A 27,008-nucleotide genomic window follows, 5' to 3' on the forward strand; every position below is an offset into this window, starting at 1 on the left:
CATTGCTGAGCACATTTTCCATTCCAGGCCTCATGCTAAGTGTTTTATATTCATGATCGCATATCATGTTCACAACAACCCTATGAGATTGGTGTGATTGTTATTACACTATTTTTACAGACAGGAAAGACAGAAGGTGAGGTAATATGGCCAAGATCGCACAGCAGTAAGTGAAATGGGGAGCAAGCAGCTGAACCCAGGCATCCAGCCCAGAGTTAGTGCTGGGACCCTCTATGCAGGACCACTGAGCTGGCCCCTCTCAAAACACGCGTTCTAGGGGCACTCAGATGGGAGTGCACATTCTAAGTTGGCTGCTGTGTTCCTTGAGGAAATGACTAGTTCTCTCTAAGCCTTGTTTTTACCAGTTATGAAATGGAAATAATACGACCTACCCTATGGGGAATTAGTTAATGGTTATATATGTAAGACACCTAGCATGTAATGGCAGTTCCTTAAATAATAGCGATGATGATGATGATGCTTGGGGTCTGAGGCAGGGCGGAATGTGAGTGACTAAAATACTTTTTCAGGTCTTTGGTTGGTGCCAAGTAGTTCCAGAGGTGCATATATGGGAGTGGTGGTGGCCAACACATGGACCGTGAAGGGCAGGACAAAGAACCTTGAGAAGGTCAAGGCAAGACCTCTCTAGCCCCTGCCTGCGTTAGCCCCTGCTCTGGGGAACTGGCAAGTACCAGTGACTCCAGGTCAAACCCTCCCAATGATGGACGTGGTGGCAACTCCTGTAGCCCTTTATGCCAAGCACAGAAATCCAGAAGGCAGAGCCTAGTGCTTGATGACATGGTAATTGGGCCTGGAAGTGGGGATTTCTGTCACTTACCTCTCTTTGAAAAATAATCACTATTGCCAATGCCTGGTTAATTAGCCTGATTCAATTCTCTTCAGCCTCATTTTGCTCAAATCTACCAGATTTGTGATGCTCCTTGGTCCTCCACCACACTTTCTACTCCTCATCCCACTGTGTGTGTGTGTGTGTAGGACATGGCCAGGAATCCTGACTGGCTTCCTTTAAAAAAGGTGTCCCCAACCCCTGGGACATGGACTGGTACCGGTCCCCGTTAGGAGCCAGGCTGCACAGCAGGAGGTGAACAGATGAGGCGGGAGCATTACCACCTGAGCTCCGCCTCCTTTCAGGTCAGCGGTGGCATTAGATTCTCATAAGAGCACAAACCCTACTGTGAACTGTGTATGCGAGTGATCTAGGTTGCACGCTCCTTATGAGAATCTAACTAATGCCTGATGACCTGAGGTGGTACAGTTTCATCCTGAGACCATGCCCACCACCCTAGTTCCGTGGAAAAATTGTCTTCCATGAAACTGGTCCCTGGTGCCAAAAAGGTTGGGAATCACTGGTTTAAAAGACACTGGGGGCTGGGCACAGTGCCTCATGCCTATAATCCCAGCACTTTGGGAGGCCAAGGTGGGCGGATCACAAGGTCAAGAGATCGAGAACATCCTGGCCAACATGGTGAAACCCTGTATATACTAAAAATACAAAAATTAGCTGGGCATGGTAGTGGGCATCCCAGCTACTCAGGAGTCTGAGGCAGAATTGCTTGAACCCAGGAAGCAGAAGTTGCGGTGAGCCGAGATCACGCCACTGCACTCCAGCCTGGCAGCAGAGTGAGACTCTGTCTCACAAAAAAAAAAAAAAAAAAAAAAAGACACTGGGAACAGCTACCCTCATTGGAAACCTCTTTCTGAGATCGGATGAGGAGTGATGCTAAGTCCTTACTTCTCAAAGTGTGCTCCTTGGACTAGTGGCACTGGCATGTCCTGGGAGCTGATAAAAAAAAAAAAATGCACACTCTCAGGCCTGACCTTGGATGTAATGAACTAGAACTTGCATTTTAATAAGCTCTCCAGTGATTCTTATGCACACAAAGTTTGAGAAGCACTGTTCTGAGACATTGAACATATGTGCCTGAAACTAAATGGCTGAAAAAGAATCAGCCAACAGATATATTTTTTTCCCCAAATCTTAACATAGTGGCAAAATACTGACCCTTTGTGAATTATCTACTGAATCCTGGCACTGAGGTACGCAAAGTACACACATAGCCCCTTTGTATCCTTCCAACAGCGCTGCACATGAGTATGAGTATTCTCAGTTACAGGTAGTGAAAGTGAGGCTTAGGGAGAATCTGACTTGGAAGTGGTTGTGAGTGTAGAGACTTTGTTGTAAGAGATAGCTGAGTTCTGGTTGTAGCTCATGCACTTCCTAAGTGTGAGAGCTTGGGTAAATTATTTCATCTTTATAAACCTTAGTTGTTTCATCTATTAAAAGAGGATAATAAAACTTATTTCACAGGGTGATTAAGAGTACTACAAGAGATAATGTGTTTAAACTGCTTCACAAAGGCCTGGCATTATAGTAGATTAAGAGTAGCTGCTACCAAACGTTACACAGTGATTCCTGTGCTTTTTAATAATATTGTGGCTTCCCAAGGTCACTCAGCTAGTCGATGGGAAAATGGAGATACCTGGAAAGAGGTAAATGCCTGAACTTTGAGCTTGGTTTTGTGGGTGTCTGGGGATTTCTGTTAGCCACTCATGCAGAACGACCATCTCAGTCGCTCTGTTTGGGCGGGCTCTAACCCTGGCAAGAAGGAAAGCAGGAGGGACATAGCACAGAGAATTTGATGCAACCCTTAGTTAAAGGATCCCTTGGGTTCAACCTGCTCCATTTTACAGCTGAGGAAACTGAGGTGAGGAGAAGAGCCAGGTCTGTCCAAGGTCATGCATCACATAGGCACAGGCTTCAGAGGGTCCTGCTTGGTGTTCTTCCCATGGCTACACTCTACTTGTCTCTAACCTGGAAATTCAGACAGGTCCTAAATAGTCAGGGATCCTCCACCTCAGCCCCTGCAATCACTGCACTTGCCAACAGGCAGTGAGTGCAGTGGCCAGGAGCACAGCTTCTAGAGTCAGTTGGTTCTGAGCTTTGAATCCCAACTCCCTTACCTACCATGCTCAGGTTCTTCAACTGTAAAATGAGGGTCATTTTAGGAACTGTATTCTTTTTTTTTTTTTTTTTTTTTTTTTTTTTTTTTTTTTTGAGACGGAGTCTCGCTCTGTCACCCAGGCTGGAGTGCAGTGGCGCAATCTCGGCTCACTGCAAGCTCTGCCTCCCGGGTTCACGCCATTCTCCTGCCTCAGCCTCTCCGAGTAGCTGGGACTACAGGCGCCCGCCACCACGCCCGGCTAATTTTTTTGTATTTTTAGTAGAGACGGGGTTTCACTGTGGTCTCGATCTCCTGACCTCGTGATCCGCCCGCCTCGGCCTCCCAAAGTGCTGGGATTACAAGCGTGAGCCACCGCGCCCGGCCTTAGGAACTGTATTCTAGGGCTCTGATGAGGAGTATGCAAGATAATACATGTACCTTATTTGGTCTACTGTCAGTATATAGTAGATGCTCAATAAATGCTGGCTCTTATGTTACTGTTATTATCATAGTTATCATCATCATCATCACCATCTGTACCATTAGCACCATCGCCATCATCAACACCATCACCATTGTCACCTTTGTCATCATCACCGATACCATCACCATCATCACCTTCACCATCATCATCTTCACCATCACCATCAACATTATGCATCCTAGACCTGCCTGGGCTCAACACTTTCCTCAAGATCAAAATCTCTGTTCACATTCTTCTAAAATTGACATGATGTTCAGAATCTTGAGAACAAAGCTCAAACAAGTGGCCTTATCCTGCAGTAGCTCTGAAGATACTCTCTTTGCTCTGACACTGATGGTCAGGTCATGCTTCATAGTACAGTCAAGTGTAGTTGGAAGAAGCCTGGACTTCAAACCCAGCTCTACTACTTTCAGACTCAGGCCAGTTTTTAAAGAGAAGGAAGTAAGAATCAGAATGTGAAACAGTTTACCTTATCTTTAGAATAGGGATGGTACTACCCATCTCATAAGCTGATTATAAAAATCGGAGAAGAAAATAAATGCATAAGCTCCAGATGAGTGCCTGGCCTTTATTGATGATTCAAAAGAGAACTATACTATGTATGGAATTGAGAATGTTACAAATGCAGTCACAGTTCTAGGAGAATGACTGAAGTTTCTTGGCAGTTCACAGTGCCATAGACTGATAATCCTGGATCAAACCAGCAACATACCACCTGTTACTGATGGCCTATTCCACACCCAGGTATGAGGGACCACCATGCAAGGGTAAAGGTAAAAGGCAGCAGTATGCCAGCTTATTGAGTGCTCACTGAATGCCAGGTATCATCCTAGTGTATTGCGTACATTACTGTATATTTGATTCTTACGGCAAACCTATGAGACAGGTCCTAGTTTGCAGCTGGGAAGACAGATGAAATTACTAGCAAGGGCCACACAGCTAGTAAATGACAAAGCTGGAATCCACATCTGCTTCTCTGTGTAATTGCACAGTCTGAGTTTTCTCTGCTGAATCCATACAAGGGAGTTTGAGAGGATCCACACATCCTGAGTATGTCTGCTGTTAATCTCTATTCTCCCCCCCTATTAATATTTTTTTTTTTGTGTGTGGGTGCCCTGTGACTGAATTTATAACATTCTCAATTCCATACATAGTATAGTTCTCTTTTGAATCATCAGTAAAGGCCAGGCACTCATCTGGACCTTATGCATTCATTCTCTTCTCTGATTTTTATAATCAGCTTATGAAATTAGGGTGTATGGGTCTGGGACTCAGTGGTAAGTTTAAGACTTTGGAGGTGGCTGGCTTCAAAGGGAATCCTTTGGCTCTCTTGTCCCAGGCCCATAGGTGGCACTCCGACACTATCTGCTAGAAGCACAGCCATAGTCTAGAAATACATCAGGTAGTCCCATTCCCCAGAGTGAGACTGCCTCTAAGCCTGTCACTACGCACACACAGTCCCACTGGGGACAGACACCTGGGGATGCCAGCTCACTCTCACTCCACCTGCATCAGATGTGTGCATTAGACAGGCTGCAGGGCTGTCCTGAAACTCTGTGCTTGCCCAGTGCCTTTGGATGGGTGCCCTGGGAAGGCCGGAAGCTGGGCGGGCCCTGCAGAAGAGGATGGAGCCACAGCTTTGCTGATTCCAGTGAAGCCCAAGGAAGGGCTCAGCTATCCAGGAAACCCTCCAGGGGAAAAGGATTGGGTTCTGGAATCACATAGCCCAGGGTCTTAATCACAGCTCTACTGCTTACAAGCTTTGGACATTGAGTTGAACTCTTGACAGGCTGAGGCCCAGTCTCCACGTCTGTAAAAAGGGAATAATGAGGCCTTCTTAGGTTTGCTGGGGGTGTTTGAAAAGGTGAGTAAAATGACAAGCACAGTACTTGGCACAGTCTATACTCTGTAGGTGCTGGTGAGAGGCACATGGTCGATATCCACAGGGGTCAGCAGGGGGGATGACACTGTGCTCTGGGTGAAAGAAGGAAGGACTGTCTTGGAGGTAGTCTGGATTTCTGGGGAGGACAGAGGGGAGAACTGGAATCTCATCCTCTTGCTGGCTGACCTTAGCCGGTCAACCTTTTGGGTGAGTTTGCAGCCCCTAGGCCTTTCAATCCCCCATCCCTACACTTACATCAAGCTGGAACCAGCACTTTCAAGGCTGGTTGCTCTGAGGGTGGGGTTTGGCAGGGGCATGGTGGGGTGGACGTTCTGGAAATCCCTTTAGAAGGGAAGTTGGGAGAATGGGTTCAAGGGATGCCTCTACTTGGAAACACTTTCTCTCTGAGACTTAATTTCCCCATGTTTCACAAAGAAAATATAAACGTTACATTTCCTCTTTCTCTCTGGGCATCCTTGTCAAGACCATAGGGGGTCCTCTCTGACTGGCAGCTCCCGCCAGTTCAGAGAACAGTGTTACTGGCAAATGCTGCTTTGTGGTGGTGACCTGTGCAATGGACTCATCCAGTCTGTCCCTTGGAGAAGGGAGGGTACGCAGCGCGCGGTGCCCCTCTCTAGGGCCAGGGCTGAAGGAGGAGCCTGAGGCATGAATGTGGGGGGCAGGGCCTCCAGCATACCTTGTAGCTGTAGGGGCAGGCACAGCGGTACAGCTCCACAGGGTCCTGGGTGCATGTCCCGTTATTCTTGCACGGGCTGGAGAGGCAGGCATTGCATTTGGCCACAATGTTGATGTCCACTGGCCCTGGGCAGCAAAACCAGAGTACTGATGGCAGGTCCTGAGTGCGCTCACTGCCACACCTCCCTTCCCCTCTGCTCTGGGCCCTCCCTCAGCCAGCGCCAGCCCCTCCCCAACTCCATGCCCAAGTGGTAGCTGGCTCTCCTCAGCCGGCACATCCAATCCAGCTAGAGTCCCATTAATTCAGCCACTGTCCAGTGAGGAAGAATCACAGTGGGACATCATTCAGAAACACTTCTGCAGTCAAATCAATTACTATAATTAGCCTGATCCGATTTTGGTGCTAATCTGCAAACAATGCACCATAATTAGAAACCCACTGTGTATCTTTTCATATTCCAGGAAGCTCTGGGCCCAGGCTCCATTCGGACCTCCCATTTTTCTACCCACAAACACCCCTCCCCATGGAATAGTCTGTGCCAGGCTAAGCAGGGCACAGTGCTTGGGCCAAAGGCACACAGAGGAAGTCCCCCCTGGAAAACCTTGGAAGAAAGAAATGGATGGCCCCAAAGGACACAGCGATGATGCTGACAATGGACGGAAAACTGCTTAGGTACATGTTACATCTGTGACCGTTTCAGCCGTGTGCTTGCTTTAGCTGCAAGCACTGGAGGGAGGTCAGCGTCCTTCCCAGAGCTTTGCAAAGGGGGCTGTGTCCTGCTGCTGCAGCCAGCTTTGACAATGAGCCCTGGATAAACAGGCCATACTTAGTGTCAGGACTATAAATGACCTTGGGGTTAACAGTCATCAACTTGGAGATGGGCTGAGATGAACTTCAGTGAGTGACCATTTGTGGATGAGTAAACAGAGTGGCCTGATTGAGAGCTGGTACCAGGGGGCTCAACCTGACTTCACATTAGAATAGGAAGACTGTCTTGGTTTGCTTGGGGCTGAGGGGGTTTGCAGGACACAGAGCTTTCAGTGCTAAAACCAAGAATGGCCCAGACAAAACCCAGATGACTTAGCTGCCTTACACTACCAACTACAGTGTTTTTTTTTTGTTTTTGTTTTTGTTTTTGTTTTTTTTGAGGTGGAGTCTCACTCTGTTGCCCAGGCTGGAGTGTGGTGGTGCAATTTCGGCTCACAGCAACCTCCACCTCCTGGATTCAAGCAGTTCTGCCTCAGCCTCTCGAGTAGCTGGGATTACAAGCATGCGCCACCACACCTGGCTAATTTTTGTATTTTTAGTAGAGATGGGGTTTCCCCTTGTTGGGCAGACTGGTCTTGAACTCCTGACCTCAAGTGATCCGCCTGCTTCAGCCTCCCAAAGTGCTAGGATTAGAGGCATGAGCCACCGTGCCCGGACCCTGGCTGCAGTCCTTTTAAAAGTCCCCACACCCAGGTTGTACCCCAGACCAATTTAATCAAAACCTAGAGGGTGGAGCCAGGCTTCAGTAATTTTAAAAGCTCCTATATGATTTCCAAATGTGCAGCCAAGATTGAGACCTATACTGTTCTTGGCCTAGGTGAGCCTCTTTAGTATCACATCAGATAGCTTAGAAGCAGGAGGAGGAAAATTAAAATTAGCTTTAAGCCAATGGAATGTTTTTCTGCTTGCAGCAGAAGTGTGGGACACACTAAAGTTTGAGAGGGTAATTAAAGTATATCTATATATCAAAATAAGTATTAAGCCTCTCAGAGATGAGCAAAAGAGATTATCAAACAACTGTGTATACAAATGAAAAGTAGATTTTTGATAAAAAATTCAGGTTCCCCAATAAAGACAAAATAAAAGTTTTTTTTAACCTATTGAATTAGCAATAAGAAAATAAGAGAAAATAATGACAGAGTCCAATGAAAAATGCAACCAAAGGATGCTACTGGGAATGTAAACTGGTTATAACCCTTTTTGAAAATCAATTTGGCAAAATGTGTGAAGACCTTAAAAATAATAGCATACTTTGATTCAGTAATTTCTGTTCTCTGAATCTTATCTGAGGACATGATTTCAAACAGGGAAAGATCTTTATGTGTCAATGGTAAGATAAAAAAATGGAAATACTCTAAAGATTCAAAACCAGAAATGGATTAAGTGGCAGTGGAATATTACGTGGAATATTGATGATAAAGACTGTGCATTCTGGAATCAGACCTGGAAGCCTGTTAAGCCTCGATTTTCTCATTTTTAGAAATGAGGATAATATTAAAAGTTGATCGCATAGAGGTATTAGAGAATTAAATAAGTTATATGAAGAATGAGAAGACCTGGAAACCTGTTAAGCCTTGATTTTCTCATTTTTAGAAATGAGGATAATATTAAAAGTTGATCACATAGAGGCATTAGAGAATTAAATAAGTTGTTACATGAAGAATGAGAAAAAATACATGAGAAAGTGCTTAACATCATTCCTGTTGCATAAGAACTCAGTAGTAGTTTGTTGTTATAATAATAATATGATCAATAAAAAAATCACATATACAAAAGTTTGCCGGGCAAAATGGGAAAATGCTTATGTTTTAATAATGTTGGATAAAAAAATGCAGGTTAAAGATTTTTCTCAAGGCCAGGTGCAGTGGCTTATGCCTGTAATCCCAGCATTTTGGGAGGCCAAAACAGGAGGATCGTTGGAGATCAGGTGTTCGAGATCAGCCTGTGCAACATAGTGAGACCTTGTCTCTACAAAAGATGAAAAAAAAAAAAAAAAAAACAGATATTCTCCACTATGGAAAGACATGTACAGAAAGAGGTCAGTGAGGAGATGTGTGGCAATGCCAGCAGGGGACTTGGAGAGAATGACACTTGGCCCATTAGATGAGGGTCCACATCAGCGTCAGCATCTGAGCCTCTTTGTGGGACCCATGGAAGAGACAGGGTGAAGGTTTCTGAAGCCACATCTGTTGAGATACCCTGCTCTGACAGGTTGCTAGGAACACAGCAGACCCCACGAGGGGCAGGGGAGGGTGGGGTGTGGGCGTCACCTACCTTTGCACTGGAAGCGGTGGGTTGGGGTGGTGAGCAGGAGCCTGTCAGCCATGGGCTCAGGGCTACTGCAGCGGGCGATGCCAGGCTCCTTGTACCCCGCCTTCACCCACTCCGACAGCCACCGAAGACTGCAGTCACAGTGGAGTGGGTTGGTTCCCAGCGCCCTAGGAGGCAGAACAGGAAGTCAGGGCCCCCTGCCCAGCTTGGCCAGTAGCCTTCATATCCTCGGCTCTCTGGAAATGCATTTTCAGACTTTGGCTAGACTGGAGGTATCCAATATGGGGCCAGCGGAGTAGTCGTCTCCACTGTGGCAAAGTTAATATCTCCAGAGTGTACTTCCAATCCTGTGGACGTTTCAACTCCCATCCCAGCCCCTTCCACTTCTGAGGCGTGGCTCTCACCTACGCAGGTAAGACTCACTCTTCAACTCAACCCCATCCTAGCTCCTTTAGGGAGCTTCCTGGATCTCTGGCCATCTGATTATCTGGTTCTCTTGCCCTGTTGAAGGGTCCACTGGAGGATATACTCTGCAGAGAAGGTTCTGAAACCCAGCAACCTAGGCAGCAGCTTCAGACCACTTGGCTGAAGAATGCAGGGGAGGAGGGTTAAGTCCAGTACAGACATCTCCAAAGTTGTGACTGCGACGAAAATACTAGAAATTCTGTTTTTTTAAATTATATCCTTTAACAATTCTACTTTTGAAAGTTTTAGAATATGCATACGTAGTATATCCATATTATAGTGTATGTACACATTATGAAAATAATTAAATATGCGTATAGAAGGAATACAAACTCGAAAATGTTCACTGACAGAAGTGTATAAAAAAATGTAGAGATTCCTGATCTGTGGAAGAGAGGTCTGGCCTGGGAGTGAGGGAACCTAGATTCTAGTCCAACATCTCACTGACCTGAAAGTCACCCTTTAGCTAGTCACCTAATATTTATGGGCCTCAGTTTTTCCTGTGTAAAATAAGAAGGGAATACCTGTTGCAGAGTGCAGAGTGGTTAAGAATATGTGCTTTGGAGTCAAGACAAACCTGGATCTGATCCTGGGCCCTGCCATCTGCTAGCTGTGCCATGCTTAGACACAATGTTATTATATATAATAAAAGGATAAAAATGCCTTACAGCTGTAAGAAATAAATAGAAAACTTAAGTGTTTAGCCCATAGTACATGTTTTCTATTAGTTCTTATTAAATATTTACACTGTTTACATAATTGAGGATTCCTTTGAAGGCTTCTGAGGTGGGGAACAAGACAATATGCATAGTGTGGATACATTGTTGTAAAATATACTGTATGCATAAGGAAAGGACATATGCCAAAATGCTGACAGTGATGGCATTGTCGCTGACACTTTCATGCTTTCATGTTTTGAATGTGCATTGGGGAGAAATACTGCTACTTACAGATGGGAAAGAGATGTGAGGTCGTTGAAGGAGCCTTCAGGAACGCTGGAAATGTCGTTGCCATGGAGGGTTCTGAAGCAGAGGGCACAGGTCGGAAGGTTAGCATCCACTAATTTGAATTTAGCATATTCTCAGGGCCTCCAGTGCCTGGCCCTGCCACCTTTCAGTTTTGCTCAGAGCCCCACTGCTCCTAGCAGTAGCTGCTGCCCCCTTTGCTCTGGGTGCATGAATGTTCTATGCCCAGCTCAGCAGCACGGATGGAGGAAGTAGAGGGTTTGGGGAAGAAGGGGGTGGACTTTTCAATCTGATAGACCTGAAGTGAAATCAGAAACCAGTCTCTTTTAGCCGTGGAACACTGGATAAGTTACGTCACTTTTCTGGGCCTTCATTTTTGCAGCTGAGAAATGAAGAGACATATCTACTCAAGGGAGTTACTGGAGTTTCAGAGATCATATGAAGAGCTGTGCTTAAGACCGGAAGTTCTGGAGCCAGGCTGTGTGAGTCAAACCTGACTTTTTGTTGCTTACCAGCTGTGTGACTAAGGGCAAAGCAATTTACCCTCTTTGTGCCTCAGCCTCTATTGTAAAACAGGTATGAGAATAAAAAGGCTTGCCACAGAAAGTTGTCATGGGTGTGTTAATCCACGTAGAGAGAGCCAGCATTTTCTAAGTGCTAAATGACTAATCAATATTAATATTTGTGAAAGAGTCTTGAAGGGTATCTGTATCAAGGAGCTCAGTAAATTAGTTCCCTTCGTATTTACCTAAAGAGATCTTAGGTGGGTTGAGAAATGCTACCAATCCCAGCTTCGGTGACAGAGGGAGGGGGTCCTCAGCTCCCGAGGAGAGTCTCTGGAGCCAAACATTTATTGTTATGGAAATGGCTTTGGCATCAGCCACACACATACACGAGTCTGGCACTTGTGTGCACCTGAGTGCATCTTCCCACAGCATGTTGGAGGGGCCGGGCACCCCACTTGGTATTAATCATGCCTCTCTTCACCCTGTGGTGTAGGCAGCTAGGAGCTATTCTCACTTACACAGTGGTGCCATATACTAAGCCTTCCACAAATGCCTGGAGGATAGGTGCATGAAAAACCTCAATGAACACTGCTCCGGGCTCAAGTAACACGAGCAAATCCACAACTCATGGATTATATTCTCCATTAAAGGATTAATCAATCATCAACTGCATACAAAAATCTGCAAATTCATAGAAACTCAAAGGCTTCTTTAGTGACTGATGGGCACCATCACCTGTGTTGGTAATAATCACCCTTCAGGGTAAGGACTAACAACTTTATTGCAGGCAGTGAGTCCTAGTAGAACAAAGAGACGATTAGTGTTGACAGTGGAAGTACAGATGGAATAATAACGAATGAATTTGCTCTTCTTCTCCCTTCAACTGAAGTTAGCTTGCCCTTGGTCTTCAGCTGACATACAGACATAAGCCTAATTACTCTTGATAGAGAGCAGTGGCTCTCACACTGAATGAACTTTTGAAGCTGGCAAATATGCAGATTCCTGAGCCCTACTTCCAAAGATTCTGATTCAGTGGGTCTGGGGTGGGGCCTGAGATTCTGCATTTCTGACAAACTCTGAGGTGATGCTGACGTCAGTAGCAAGGGTTTAGAAAGGTTTCTCCTATTGCTTTAAGGCAAGGCCCTTATTTCTCTCCTCTTCCCTTTCTCCTGTTAGTTACACTCCGTTGACATCCTCATCACCATCAGCTTCTTCTCCTCCCACCTCACAGTTCTCTGGTGAAATTCTCAGAGTGAAAGTAAGCCTCAATGCTTAGGCAGCTAGGACAGCAGGAAGATGGCAAACAGCCATCTAGAGTGTTCATGATAGCTTCTCGCCTCCCTGAATAAGGAAGAGCTAGAAGCACTTCCTAACACTTTTATCAGCATCATTTAGCCTCTAATTCATGAGGTTATTTATGAATCATACCAGCCCCTGCCTGCTATTGACTTTGATGGCTTCATGGCCACTTGCTGTTTTGCATATGCACCCAGCTTCATTGTTAGTCATTTCCAAATGAGGCCTGGGCCCCTGGAGAGGCATGAGGCCTAATTTTCAAACACCAAAGGACCCAAGGGCAGCTTTAGCATTGTGACCCCTGCAAGTCAGGCTCCATTCTCTACTAAAAAATACAAAAATTAGCCAAGTGTGGTGGTGGGTGCCTGTAATCCCAGCTACTCAGGAGGCTGAGGCAGGAGAATTGCTTGAATCCAGGAGGCAAAGGTTACAGTGAGCCAAGATTGCGCCATTGTACTCCAGCCTGGGCGGCAAGAGCGAAACTCCATCACAAACAAAAACAAACAAACAAACAAAAAATCCTGCAGAGTAACAGGATTATAATTTACTAGGACAACTCATTAAATCTGCCTACACTGCAGGTTCTCCATCCTGGTTTGGCCCCCAAAGAAGTACTCTTGCCTGTCAAAAACAACCATCCTAAAGAATGCTAGAGAAGTGGAAGAATGAGTGCTCCTTCCCCTTTCTCCTCCCCTTCTCCCTGATGCCTCCCAGGGGCTGGGCTGGCAAGCAACTGTCAACTCTCAGTGGCTCATCTTCACGCACTTGGAACTCCTCCTCCCTGCCTAACTCTTAGGGGATGTTAAAGGCAAACTTAAGAATTTCAGAATGCAGATGAGGGCACCATCAGGGCAACATTAGGGCATAACCATTCCTCAGTTCTGGGCTGTGTGAACCTTGGGTCTCTGAACCCCTAGGTCCTACGGGTAATACAATGAACAGTGGGAACTATCCTCATTCTAAATGTGGATAGGGGTGGGTGAATTCTCTTCTGAGCAGGCTAAGCTATTCCCAGGTGATCTGGGGGTTAAGAACCTAAGGCTCACTGACTTCCACAAGTGAGCCTTAGGTTCTTAACCCCCAGATCACCTGGGAATAGCTTAGCCTGCTCAGAAGAGAATTCACCCACCCCTATCCACATTTAGAATGAGGATAGTTCCCACTGTTCATTGTATTACCCGTAGGACCTAGGGGTTCAGAGACCCAAGGTTCACACAGCCCAGAACTGAGGAATGGTTATGCCCTAATGTTGCCCTGATGGTGCCCTCATCTGCATTCTGAAATTCTTAAGAAATACCATTTGACCCAGCCATCCCATTACTGGGTATATACCCAAAGGACTATAAATCATGCTGCTATAAAGACACATGCACACGTATGTTTATTGCGGCACTATTCACAATAGCAAAGAGTTGGAACCAACCCAAATGTCCAACAACGATAGACTGGATTAAGAAAATGTGGCACATATACACCATGGAATACTATGCAGCCATAAAAAATGATGAGTTCGTGTCCTTTGTAGGGACATGGATGAAACTGGAAAACATCATTCTCAGTAAACTATCGCAAGGACAAAAAACCAAACACCGCATGTTCTCACTCATAGGTGGGAATTGAACAATGAGAACTCATGGACACAGGAAGGGGAACATCACACTCCGGGGACTGTTGTGGGGTGGGGGGAGGGGGAGGGACAGCATTAGGAGATACATCTAATGCTAAATGACGAGTTAATGGGTGCAGGAAATCAACATGGCACATGGATACATATGTAACAAACCTGCACATTGTGCACATGTACCCTAAAACCCTGAAGTATAATAAAAAAAAAAAAAAAAAAAAAAAAAGAACCTAAGGCTCTGGAGTCAGACTGCCTGGGTGTGAATCCCTCCTCTCATACTGGCTGTGTGAGCTGAGACAATTGACTTTTGGTTTCTCACATTTTTTGGTTTCTCAGATTTTTTCATCTCTAAAATGGAGGAATTCTTAGTAACTACATATAGTAGACATTTTTAGGGGATGTGGGTTTCTTGGCATCAATGTTGTTTTCTGTAGCAGTTCCTCTGTTTTCTACTGGGGATCACCCCTCCCCACCTCTTGGTCCCAGTAGTTTGGCCTCTATATGAACCTATGGCTCAGGTCTGGCCAATCAGAGCCACAGTGATTGGTGTGAGGTTGAGTGTGCAACCTAAGGGAGCCAAGGAGAGACACTTCTGGGGCTCTCTCTGGAACGATGAGGGCAGAAGCAGTTTAATTTTGTGGGGCTGCTAAGCTGCTAGAATGTAAACTTTCAGCCCATCAGGACCCTCTGTGTCTTAAATAGAGAAAGACTGCCTGAGAATGAAATCCACTTAGGAAAACACGGCGAGAGGCAGAGGTACATTTCTTTTTATTTTTTATGATTATTTTTGAGACAGCGTCTTACTTTGTTGCCCAGGCTGGAGTGCAGTGGCACGATCTTGGCCCACTGCAACTTTTGCCTCTCGGGTTCAAGCGATTCTCTTGCCTCAGCCTCCTGAGTAGCTGGGATTACAGATGTGCACCACCATTCTTGCCTAATTTTGTATTTTTAGTAGAAATGGGGTTTTGCCATCTTGGCCAGGCTGGTCTTGAACTCCAGGCCTCAGGTGATCGACCTGCCTTGGCCTCCCAAAGTGCTGGAATTACAGGCATGAGCCACTGCGCCTGGCCTACATATTTCTTTTTCAGACAGAGTCTCACTCTCTTGCCAAGCTGGAGTGCAGTGGTGTAATCTCGGCTCACTGTAACCTCCACCTCCTGGGTTCAAGCGATTCTCCTGCCTCAGCCTCCTGAGTAGCTGGGACTATAGGTGCGTGCCACCACGCCCAGCTAATTTTTGTATTTTTTTTTAAATTTTAGTAGAGACAGTGTTTCACCCTGTTGGCCAGGATAGTCTTGATCTTTTGACCTCAGGATCTGCCCGCCTCAGCCTCCCAAAGTGCTGGGATAACAGACACATTCTGACAGTATCATTGCAGTACCTGCATCCAGCCCTAGAGCCCGGTGTCTTCCAGTGCCTTCTTCAGTTATCTGAGTTGATAAATTCTCCTTATGCTTAAGGTGGTTTGAACTGATTTTCTTCCTCTTTGCTCAGGAGGAAAGCTAATACACCACTTCATAAGCTAGCTGTGAAGATTAAAAGATCGGATGCCAGTGGTTCAGAAGCACTCAGTCACATTAGCTATGATGATTGTTATCATTGTCATGACTCCTCCTCTGTTTTTGAGTGGATTTGGGGGCCAGCCCTCTGGGAGTTACCCACATAGGGCAGAAGCCTGAAAGTGTGCAGCTTGTATGTCTCAAAGGCCATGGTGAGTCCTGTGACCTGATTCCAGGACTGCAGAGGAGACATTGTATTTTGGCAGAGCGGTCAGCGCCTGTCCGCTTTCTGTCTGCATCTTCCATTTCACCCCACTCCTCAATTCCTATCAGAGGCCTCTCTGGGTGAGGAAGAAAATGCCTCATTTTTACATAGGCCAGCTCCCTCCAGTCTGAAATGGGTGCAGATAAAAACAGATGCTAGCCTGCGATGGGGAAGCAGGTAGAATGTGGTAGAAAGAGCTCTGGGCTAGGAGCCCAGAGGTGAGTCCCAGCCTTGGTTCTGCCTGTGCCTTGGGGCTACTCAGCAGCATCTCTTCCCACTTCTGCCCCCAGAAGCCACATTGTAGCCACACTTGTAGCTTCTTGTGATTCTCCCAATACATATGCCTTTCCTGACTTCAGGGCCTCTATCCAGGGCATTTATATTCTCCCGGCCTAGAATGTTCTTCACTCCCATCCCTACTTAGGTAACCCCCTCTGGTTTCTCAGTCTCAGTCCCGGAAGCACAAGTTAAGAGGAGTGATTCTGAAAACAAATAGTCTTGGGTTTAAATTCCAACTTTACTACCTACTGATTGCATCACTTTGGGCAAGTTACTTAATCTCATTCAGCCTCTATTTACTGATCTGTGAAATGGGGATAACAGCAGTATATCCTTCACAAGGCAGAGGGTGACTAAGATAACATGACTAAAGCACTTAGCCCTTTGTGCAGCACATAGCCATGGTTTGATGAATGTCAGTGGTGATTATTAACCTTCCTTTCAGAAAGCCTTTTGGGTGGCTAAGACTGGGTTACATGCCTCTCACTTGCATCCCCATGGCTCTTCTCTCAGGTATCACCCTGCATTGTAGTTGCTTATTTACTTATTTCCCCTTCTAGACCAAGAGCTCCCTGAGGGCAGCAATTGTGTCTCATTCACTGTTTTCTTTCCCCCTCCAGAGTTAAGCACAGCAACTAACCCCTAGCAGGTATGCAGGAAAGGATGAATAAGACAATGATCTTGAACAAGTCACTAAACCTCTCTGAATCTGTCTTTTCTTCTTTTTTATTTTTGAGACTGAATCTTGCTCTGTGGCCAAGGCTGGAGTGCAGTGGCGTGATCTCTGCTCACTGCAAGCTCCACCTCCCAGGTTCACGCCATTCTCCTGCCTCAGCCTCCCAAAGTGCTGGGATTACAGGCATGAACCACCGTACCTGGCCTGTCTTTTCTTCTTATAAATGAAACATTTGGACAGAAAAATTTTCAATATTCACTCTTCAATCCTAAATTCTGCAATTAAACTTTTGTTTACTTATTTTTATTTTAGAGATGTCAAAGTGCCAACCCTGGACCATGGTTGGGAGGTCACAATGAGTCACCTTCTGGCTCAGAAGAATTTTCTGATGCTCTAATAGCTGGTCAAAAGTGGAATAGAGTTGCCTGGTAAGGGAGTGAGCTCTTTGTCTCAGAAGGTAATCAAGCAAAGGGCTCCCTTACAGGGATGTTTTAAGGAGAACTCAGGCAATTGGTAGAGCAGTGATGAACAGCCCTGTGGGTATAAACAGCATAATTCTTACTTCGGGGACTAGGAGCTAAAAACACTGAGGATGGTGAATGATAATCCCACTGGCTCCTTCGTGAGCACACACTGAAGTTGCCTGCCCAGAGCTAACTGATTCCAGGTGGCCCTCCTGCGACTGGGGCAAGACAGTTGGGACCACACGCATACAAGGCACGTGACTTGGTGTGAAGCAAAGATCAGGGAATGCATGGATCCCCTAAGAAGGATGAAGATGTCCACAAGAATGTTCTCTTTTCGCTATTTTCAGATTTGGAGCCAAGTAGAAAAAGCATTTTCCACACCATGTTTTGTACTCAGGGCTAAAAGACCACCCTCCTGTTGTGCTCTCCTGAAATGTATTCATATCCACCCATATACACACACACACAGACACACATTCTCTCTCTCTCTTTCTCTCTCTTAAATGTCAGTTTTCTCTTCCTGCTTTCCAGATCACTTTTTGGCCTTTGTCTATGCCCAAACTAAACCTTGACGCTCATTCTTCTTCCTGCCGCAAACACCCAACATCTCTGGGTCTCTGGTCATTTCTGAAAGTTTAATTAAAAGAATGAAACCCCTCAGAAATGAGGAAAGAATATATAAATGTTCAAATGTAGTTGCAGACAATGTAATTCCTGATTTTAAAAAGCCAGTCTTTCTTCCAACTCCCTAAGTTGTAAATATGTTACCATCTTCATTCATCTTTATTGATTTATTATTTCCTTTGAAACAAGGTCTTGCTCTGTGTTACCCAGACTGGAGTGCAGTGGCTCAATCACTGCTTACTGCAGCCTCCACCTGCCTGCCTCAATTGTTCCTCCCACCTCAGCCTCCTGAGTAGCTGGGACTACAGGCACACACCACTATGCCTGGCTAATTTTTGTATTTTTAGTAGAGACAGGGTTTCACCATATTGGTCAGGCTGGTCTTGAACTCCTGACTTCAGGTGATCCACCTGCCTTGGCCTCCTGAAGTGCTGGGATTACAGGCGTGAGCCACCATGCCTGGTCTTCATTCATCTTCAACTTTGCCTTCATTTGTTATAGAAATGACTTTATATAAACATTATCTATACTTTTTTTTTCATTTGCTCTCTTACAGTCTTTCTTCATAGGTACAAATGTTTACAAGTTATAATTGTAACATATATACAAGTTAGGTTTATTTCTCCATGTAACGCTATGCAATAAGCACTTTCCCACATTGCTATCTAGTTTTCTTCTTTGCCTCTTTTAATAATTGCACTTAATTGACTGGTTGGCTCATGGTTTCCTTAAACATTTCCCCACTGTGGCCCTTGTAGATAGTACTTAAAATTTAGGTTAAAAATAACAGTACAACAAAGATTTTAATGCACAGAACCTTTCCCTCATTTTGGATGATTCTTTAACCTAAATTCCTAGGTGTGTAATTAGTGGGAGAAAGGATACAAATATCATAAAAGAAATGTAGCCCATAAACATTTTTACTTTTCCTGAATTGGCCCTCAGGCAGAAAATGGTTGCTCCCTGCTGAGGTAGATGGTTGGACTGAGGTGCTCTAAGATCCCTTTTTATGCACAAGATCTCATGATTCTAAAATGATGATGCTAAAAGCCTATTAATTCTCTTTTTTTCTTTCTTTTGAGACAGGGTCTGGCTCTATTGCCCAGGCTGGAATGCAATGGCATGATCTCAGCTCACTGCAACCTCTGCCTCCCAGGCTCAAACCATCCTCCCACCTCCGCCTCCCAAGTAGCTGGGACTACAGGCGCATGTTACCATGCCTGGCTAATTTTTTGAATTTTTTGGTAGAGACAGGGTTTCACCATGTTGCCCAGGCTAGTCTTGAAGTCCTGGGCTCAAGCAATCCTCCCACCTCGGCCTCCCAAAGTGCTGGGATTACAGGTGTAAGCCACCATGCTGGGGCAAGCCTACTAATTCCTATTTCAAGAAGCAAGTGCCAGTGTGTTGTATGGTTAGGTGTACCGCTGATGAACTCATGGCAGTAGCAGTGCCAGACTGGGACAAACAAGATGCCAAGGAAAGACAAAACCCTGGTCAGGCTGGTGGTGTTCACCCCATCACCCCCACCACCCCAAAAGACAGACAGATGGATGGGCAAACATTTTCTCTCCCTCTTACATATTGAGTTGCCCCAACCATCACTACTCTAATTATGAACAGATGCATGCAGATTCCTTAAAACTGGCAGGTCCCACCTCCTGGCAGTGAACCCACGCACAGAACTATTAGACTGGGATGGAAGACAATAGGTTGGGATTGAGGGGGAATGGTAGGAGAAGGAAGGGGGAGCAGGTCCGGCTTCAGCCCTGGCCAGTGATACGAGCCCATCTCCTGCTATGTTCAACTGGAAACAGGGAAATGGTTATGCTGATGTTTCCATTCTCAAACTCCCCAGAGAAGGTGGATAATAAATAAGTGACAATAACAGATTGCACACTGTCAGCGCGGGCACTTCTTTGCCCCCAGAGAATTGATTTTTAATAACAGCACAGATGACATGTGGCGGGAGTTGTCGCTGACACCGGTGTTTTGTGGGCCTCAATAAATCACATCAGCCTGGAGGCTCTGAAATGGACTAGCTTGTTGGGTGCTGTTTGTGGATTCCTGCTCAGCCCTGGAATGGCTCCTGGGTCCCAGGAGGCTGGATTCTGCAACCTCCTGACTGCTAGACCTTGGCCAGTTACTTCAGCAGTCTGGGCCTCAGTTTCTCCATGTTTAAAATGGGCAGAATTGTCTTGGTCTCACAGCAGTGTTACAAAAGGTTAGACGAAGAAAACTGTCCCATAAAATATGTTGATCACTATTATAGTAATAATGATCTAGAAAGTCAGGAAGTTGACAGGTTTGGGGGTGGAGTATCTGGCATCTCTGTTTTCATGAATAGCATTCAAGGGTGATATTCAAAGGACCAAAGGAATTCAAAGGAATGTGCTAATAAAATAGAAGCAAGATGGGAAGGCACAAAAATCAGGTGTTAATCAGACCCAGGGTTGGGGGTGGTGGTGGGGTGCCTTCCTGCCCTAGCAAGCTGTGATATAAGAATAATAACAAGTGAATATTTGTTAAGCATTTACAGTGCCAGAGCTGTGCTAAGTACTTCATATACAGTATCTCATTTAATCCTCATAAGACCCTGTGAGGCAATTACCATAATTATCTGATTTTATGGATGAGAAGACACTCAACTACCCATGTGTAGGACAGGGCCAGGCAGGCGAGGAGAGTGGGCCAGGTGTGGAGGCTGCAGCCTGCACAACTCTGTTTAAAGGGGCAGGGCTGCTCAGCCATGCAGGAATGCAGAGGCAGGGCCCTGGTATGGCCAGGTCTCTCAATTTTCCAAAAGAATATAGAGAGTGGGATTTGTGGAAGAAATCTCCTGATATTTAAATGTTGACAGCTTATTAAGCTTTGTATTTTTAAAAAGACACTCTATGAGCCAACCCCACAACTGCTAACTAATAGCTGTCTGTGAGCTGGACGGGGTCCCTGGGTTTCCAGCTTGTGATCTCTGGGGTAGGAGCTGTTTCCACGCAGAGGTTCACCATGCTGCATTGCCCCTCTGAGGAAACAACTGTCAACAGAATGATCATCGAAATGTGGCTATGGCCACACACTATGCTCAATACTAGAGGGTAGAATACAATTGCATATCCTAATCCTCACAAGGGAGGTGCTACTGATCCTATTTTACACACAAAGATGCAGAAAGTTGAAGGGGCTCAGTGATTTGCTCAAGGTTCCACAGTGGTAGTGGGCTGGACCCTGGGAATGGCAGACTCTCAAAGGTAGCTCTCTCTACTCCACTGAGCAAATAAGGGTGCTGGGTAGGAAGGTGTGTTTGGGGGTGGAGTGGGCTTTGGGCAAAGGAGAGCGGGGAAGGGGAGTGCTTAGTCTGCTTCCTGCTGTCCCTCAGCAATGTGTAAGTCAAAATCAGCACGCTGGGGTACTCACAGCACTCGCAGGGACCGCAGACCGTTGAAGGCGTGGACGGGGATGCACCTCAGTCGGTTGTAGCTCAGGATCCTGTGGAAAAGGAGGCACGTGCCCTGTTGTGTCTTTCTATTCTCTACCATGCATAGGTGCACTGTTCACGTTATGAACCAAAGTAAATGGTTTATCTTTTTTTTTTTTTTTTTGAGACGTAGTCTCGCGCTCTCACCCAGGCTGGAGTGCAGTGGCGCGATCTCGGCTCGCTGCAAGCTCCGCCTCCCGGGTTCACGCCATTCTCCTGCCTCAGCCTCTCCGAGTAGCTGGGACTACAGGCGCCTGCCACCACGCCCGGCTAATTTTTTGTATTTTTAGTAGAGACGGGGTTTCACCGTGGTCTCGATCTCCTGATCTCGTGATCCGCCCGCCTCGGCCTCCCAAAGTGCTGGGATTACAAGCGTGAACCACCGCGCCCGGCCAATGGTTTATCTTTTTAATGTTGATATATTGACAGAACATCCCGTAAAGGGACAAGAAACCTCTTCACCAATCCAGGAGGTGCACTGGCTTTATTTCCTCAGTTTACTCAAGTTCTGTGGCAGGCTGGCTTTCTAACCAGCTTGTTCATCACCTCTCTCTCCTGTCCAATCATGAGTACTCACAATGTGCAAAGCTAATGGGAAATAAATGGGTCTCAGCAAAATATAATTGTGTAGGAAAACCATTTCTGGGAAAGAAAATTCACAAACCACAAAAGGTATTCCTAAGACAGCCTTCTTCAGAAGCGATGAGGTTCTAGTTCTTCTCTAACTGCCTGGACAGTGGAGGGCTTCCTACTTTATCTTCCTTCTGATGATTAAGGTGTATCTTATGCTAGGGCAGCCATAGGCCTGAGGGTCATTAGGGCAGATAAACTAGTCCTGCTGGGAGGGAGGGAAAGAGTGACCATCTACTGCTAGGCCCATGGGCATGGTAAACACAGTATCTCAGTGTACTCACAGAGTGGAGAGGTGAGACATGTTACTGAAGGTGTAATTGGTCAGCATGCTGATGCTGTTGTTGCTCAGGTCACTAGGAAAAGTAAAACAGAGGGGTCATGCTTTTGTCTTAGTTGCATCTGTAGGAGGCCATTCCCAAGTATCACACATACCTGCCATCCACCCACCCATCTACCCATCCACCCATCCACCCACCTATTCATTAATTCACTCACTCATCTATCCATCCCGCTGCTGGCCTATTTATCTACTCTCCCACTCACCCATCCACTTGCCCATCCATCCATCCATATATCTACCCACCCACCCACTCACCCATCTACCCCTCACATATTTATCATATTTATCCCACGCACTTACCTGCCTGCCTGCCCATCCATCCATCCCACCCTCCCTTCCTCCCTCCCACCATCCATCCACCCACTTATCCACCCACTCATCTACCCACTCATTCATCCAAATGGTCATTTTCCATTCAAACACTTATTCAATCATTCAAGCAATTGTCGTTCATTTATCCATCTGTTCACTTATGCAGCTAGTCAATCATTCAGTTACATGACTATTCATCCATTTCACTGTACCAACAAAATATGATACATATAATAACAATCTCTCCTTGTTTTAGTACTTTTTTCCCCTGATTAATTCTTTTCACTGTTCCTCTATCCCCCTTCTTTTCTGGCATTCATTTACTCTATCTTATCAGGTTCTCTCTTAGGGGGACTGAGGTTGGTGGTGGTGCAGTCCTCTGCCAGCTGCAACCTCGAGCTTCCCTGCGGGGATAAACATCCAGAGCGGTGGCAGTGTTAGCTGCACATTAGAATCACCTGGGGAGCTTTCCTCGGCATCTTGTTTGTCCCAGTCTGGCACTACTACTGCCATGAGTTCATCAGCGGTACACCTAACCATACAACACACTGGCACTTGCTTCTTGAAATAGGAATTAGTAGGCTTGCCCCAGGTGCAGTGGCTCAGGCCTGTAACTCTAGCACTTTGGGAGGCCGGCAGAGGATTGCTTAAGCCCAGGAATTTGAGACCAGCCTGCGCAACATAGTGAGACCCTGTATTTGTAGTGCCAGACTGGGACAAACAAGATGCCTGAGTTCCATGCCCAGGTATTCTGATTTAATTGATCTAGCATGGGCTTGAGCACCAGTAGCTTAAAAAAAAAACTGCTCAGGTGATTCCTCTAATGAGCTGATGGTGAGGACCATTGCTTTAGAGCAGTGGTTCTCAACTGGGGGCACTTGTGCTCCCTCAATGACATTTGGCAATGACTGGAGATATTTCTGGTTGTCAATACTGGGGGAAGTATTACTGGCATCTAGTGGGTAGAGGCCACAGATGTTGTTAAACATCCTATAATGTCTATGATAGCCTCCCAACAACCAATAATTAACCCCAATGTCCACAGTTCCGAGGTTGAGAAATCCTTATCTAGAGGCTGGTTTCAGGAGTTTATAGGAATCCATCCCACAGAGAGATGGTGTTCTTTCACCTTTTCTCAGTAGGTCTCCTGCTTTCCCAAGGGTAATGCTCTTTCATTCTGCAAGATCTCCCACTTTCCCTTTGTAGACTGGCTTCTGGTCCTAAGCAGACAGGCATCTTTCAATTACCACTTGCATCAGCTCTGTTCTCTTTTGCCATCCACTTCAGTTTCCTGAGCGACCCCAGCAGGGAAAAATAAACATCCCACCCAATACTGGGCTCCTTACATAAGCGTCAGGTGTCGGAGGGCGGACAGCTCTCTGGGCACGGCTGTTAGGTGGTTTCCTTCCAGGTACCTGAAAGAGGTGCGGAGAGACAACACCTGAGAAAGAGACACTGTACAAATTCTTACCTTTTCAGAGAAGCCTCCCTGATTTTCCAGGCTGGATTAGGTCCCTCTTTTACTCTTAGAGTCTCCTTCCCCAACTTCAAAGCATTACTATATTTGTCATTTAATATTTATTTGATTATCCAATGAATGACATTTTTTCTCCACTGGACTTATACATTTCATGTTGGCAGGATTCTTGTCTAAAATTGCCCACCGTTGGATCCCCCCGTGGCTGTTTACAGAGCTGATACGTAGTAGGTATTCAATAAATATTTGTTTAATAAATAAAACACTCATTTTATATTCAGCCCTCAAAATATCCTTATGTAGCAGGAAGTCACAGTTGAAGAAAAGTTCAGAGATGTTAAAACACTTGCCCAAGGTCATGCAGCAAGCAAGTGGTTGAGCTAGGATTTGAGCCCAGCTCTGACTGTAGTCTTATCACAATTCCGCACTTAGCTTCCGGAAGCTGTTGGGAGAACTGAGCCAGGCATGATTAAGAACCCTAATTCAATGTTGACTATCTCTGATATACATTTGGAAACTGAGGAAACGGGGGGCTATCTCTGTTGCTGGAGCACTGTACTACAGTTCCCAGCAGAAGGACCACATGGCAGGAGGGGACAGGGGTTCAGAGTGAGGTTGCACCCAACAAATGGGGACTCCTTCCGGACAGGCAAAGGCTGAGCTTAGACCTGCCTGGACTTCAGCATCCTACACTGACCTGCTCACCTAGGATGAGGCCACCTCCTTAGAGACTCAAGTGTGGCTTAAGACAAGAAAGTCTCATTGTAATTATGTACTCATGAATTACAAAGGTTATTCCTACCTATAAATAAAAGTTAATGCTATTCTCAAGTGGGGACAGGCCACTCTTGCTGTAAACCCCTTTCTCCAGGCTTTCTGTTGCTCTCAGGACAAAGCTGAAGAACATTTAAGATGGCTTACAAGAACTGCTTTGATCTCCTTGGTGATCTAAAGCTCCCATAGCATCCTCTCTTTTAAGAGTCAATACATAGCCACTGCTGTCCATTTGTCAAGTGTCTGCCTTAAGCTCCATGAGGCTAGAACTAGGTCTATCTCTTGCTAGCCTGGTGCTTCTCAAACTTCAACGTACATGCAAATCACCTGGATTTTGCTAGACCACAGATTCTGACCCTAGGTCTGGGGTAAGATTGGAGAATCTGCATTTCTAATAAGCTCCTGGGTGATGGTGGTGACTGCTGGTCTGCAGACCACATTTTGAGTAATAAGGTGCTGGCACACTACCTAGTGTCCAGTAGACCTACCACAAAATGACTGAATGGGATAGAAATGGGTTAAAACAGAATATGGGTCAAGGTGTCAATGACTGAACCAGCCTTAGCTTTAAGGCCACATTGGAACGTACATTATCTTTGTTTAATTAAGACCAAGTAGCTTTCCTCCTATAGTTGGCCCCTGGGGACTCTCATGGCACAGGGTGCTGGACTGGACCTAATAAGGTCTTAGGTGGCCATGGCATATTGGACTGATGTCCTTTTGGTTTGATCCTTGGTTCTGTACCATTATGGGCCAAGATCTGTGCTAGATCCTGGGGGAAATACAAAGATGAACCAGATTCCATTTCTGTCTCAGGGAGCCTAAAATTCAGTCATGCACATGCTTAGATTGTGCCCTCAGACAGAAAAGCCAAGAGAAATGCATTCATTCATGCATGCATTAATTCAAGCCCAAGTATTTATTAAACGATTATGATGTACCAAGTATCGTATATACTGGTGAATAAGAGCCATAATGCCTGCTTTCAGACAATTAAAAATCAAATATAGGTGGAGAGGGAAGCAGGGAGGGAGGGAGGGAGAGGGAGGCAGGGAGGGAGAGAGAGAGGAGGAGGGCGGAGAGGCAGGGGAGGCGTGGAGAGAGGCAAGGAAGAAGAGAGGAGGCCGGAGGCAGGGAGGAGGTGGGGGGCATGCACGAGAGCAAGCAGGCAGATGTATAAAGAAATATAAATTATGAATTTCAATCTGTGCTTTCTTGGGAAGGAGCAAGGAAACACCAAGGGGCTTACTGCAGAAAGATGCAGTTGAGGGGCCAGGTATGGTGGCTCATGCCTGTAATCCCAATACTTTGGGAAGCCAAGGCGTGTGGATCACTTGAGGTCAAGAGTTTGAGATCAGCCTGGCCAATGTGGTGAAACCCCCCTCCTAAAAATACAAAAAAAAAAACCATAAAAACAAAAATACAAAAAATACAGCTGGATGTGGAGGCACATGCCTGTAATCCCAGCTACTCAGGAGGCTGAGGCAGGAGAATCGCTTAAACCCAGGAGGCCGAGGTTGCAGTGAGCCAAGATTGCGCTACTACACTCCAGCCTTGGGCAACAAAGCAAGACTGTGTCTTGAAAAAAAAAAAAAAGAAAAAGAGAAATATGCTGGCCGGGCATAGTGGCTTACTCTTGTAATCCCAGCACTTTGGGAGGCTGAAGCAAGTGGATCACTTGAGGCCAGGAGTTTGAGAGCAGCCTGGCCAACATGGCAAATCCCGGTCTTTACTAAGAATACAAAAATTAGCTAGGTGCGGTGGTGCGTGCCTGTAGTCCCAGCTACTAGGGAGGCTGAGGCAGGAGAATCATTTGAACCCAGAAGGCCAAGGTTGCAGTGAGCCGAGATGGTCCCACTGCACTCTAGCCTGGGCAACAGAGCGAGACTCTGTCTCAAAAATAAAAAAAAAAAGGAAGATGCACATCTGAGAAAGACATGTTTTAAGATGAGGATTGGTAGGTGAAAAGGGTGAAGACTTGGAAAGAGCAGGGGAGGTGGAAGAGTCTGGCAAGAATGCAGCCTGTGGACAGCCCAGAGCTTGAGTTCCAAGGCAGAGAAGGCAGGCTGAGGGGCTGAAGTCTCCTGGGTCAGGAGAGGACAGTGGGAGACAGGGTAGATCACACTGAGGCCTTGGAGGTTATTTTATTCAAAGCACAATGAGAGGCCATGACTGCAGACAAGGGCAGAGGCTGGTGTTGCAGAGCTTCCTCAGGCCTCTCATCTGTACTCACCCTCTGCACCCCCTGCATGAAAGGCTGCGGGGTATT

At 46.0% G+C, this 27,008-nt stretch overlaps 2 protein-coding genes across 3 annotated transcripts in view; both read right to left on the bottom strand.

The window, feature by feature from the left end:
• PANK3 (pantothenate kinase 3) overlaps positions 1-27,008 on the bottom strand; it is a 211,112-nt gene that overhangs the window by 151,114 nt on the left and 32,990 nt on the right. The window lies entirely within an intron of this gene.
• SLIT3 (slit guidance ligand 3) overlaps positions 1-27,008 on the bottom strand; it is a 652,947-nt gene that overhangs the window by 40,909 nt on the left and 585,030 nt on the right. For both annotated transcript variants that reach the window (XM_032158593.2, XM_032158594.2), the window contains exons 21-26: positions 23,835-23,903; positions 22,118-22,189; positions 21,143-21,214; positions 10,481-10,552; positions 9,069-9,232; positions 6,027-6,151 (exon numbers count right to left, since the gene is read on the bottom strand). In XM_032158593.2, coding sequence (XP_032014484.1) covers positions 6,027-6,151; positions 9,069-9,232; positions 10,481-10,552; positions 21,143-21,214; positions 22,118-22,189; positions 23,835-23,903 — 574 coding nt within the window. The remainder of the gene's footprint in view (positions 1-6,026; positions 6,152-9,068; positions 9,233-10,480; positions 10,553-21,142; positions 21,215-22,117; positions 22,190-23,834; positions 23,904-27,008) is intronic.

Source organism: Hylobates moloch, unplaced genomic scaffold (genome assembly GCF_009828535.3).
Source record: "Hylobates moloch isolate HMO894 unplaced genomic scaffold, HMol_V3 SCAFFOLD_6, whole genome shotgun sequence".
NCBI classification, from domain to species: domain Eukaryota; kingdom Metazoa; phylum Chordata; class Mammalia; order Primates; family Hylobatidae; genus Hylobates; species Hylobates moloch.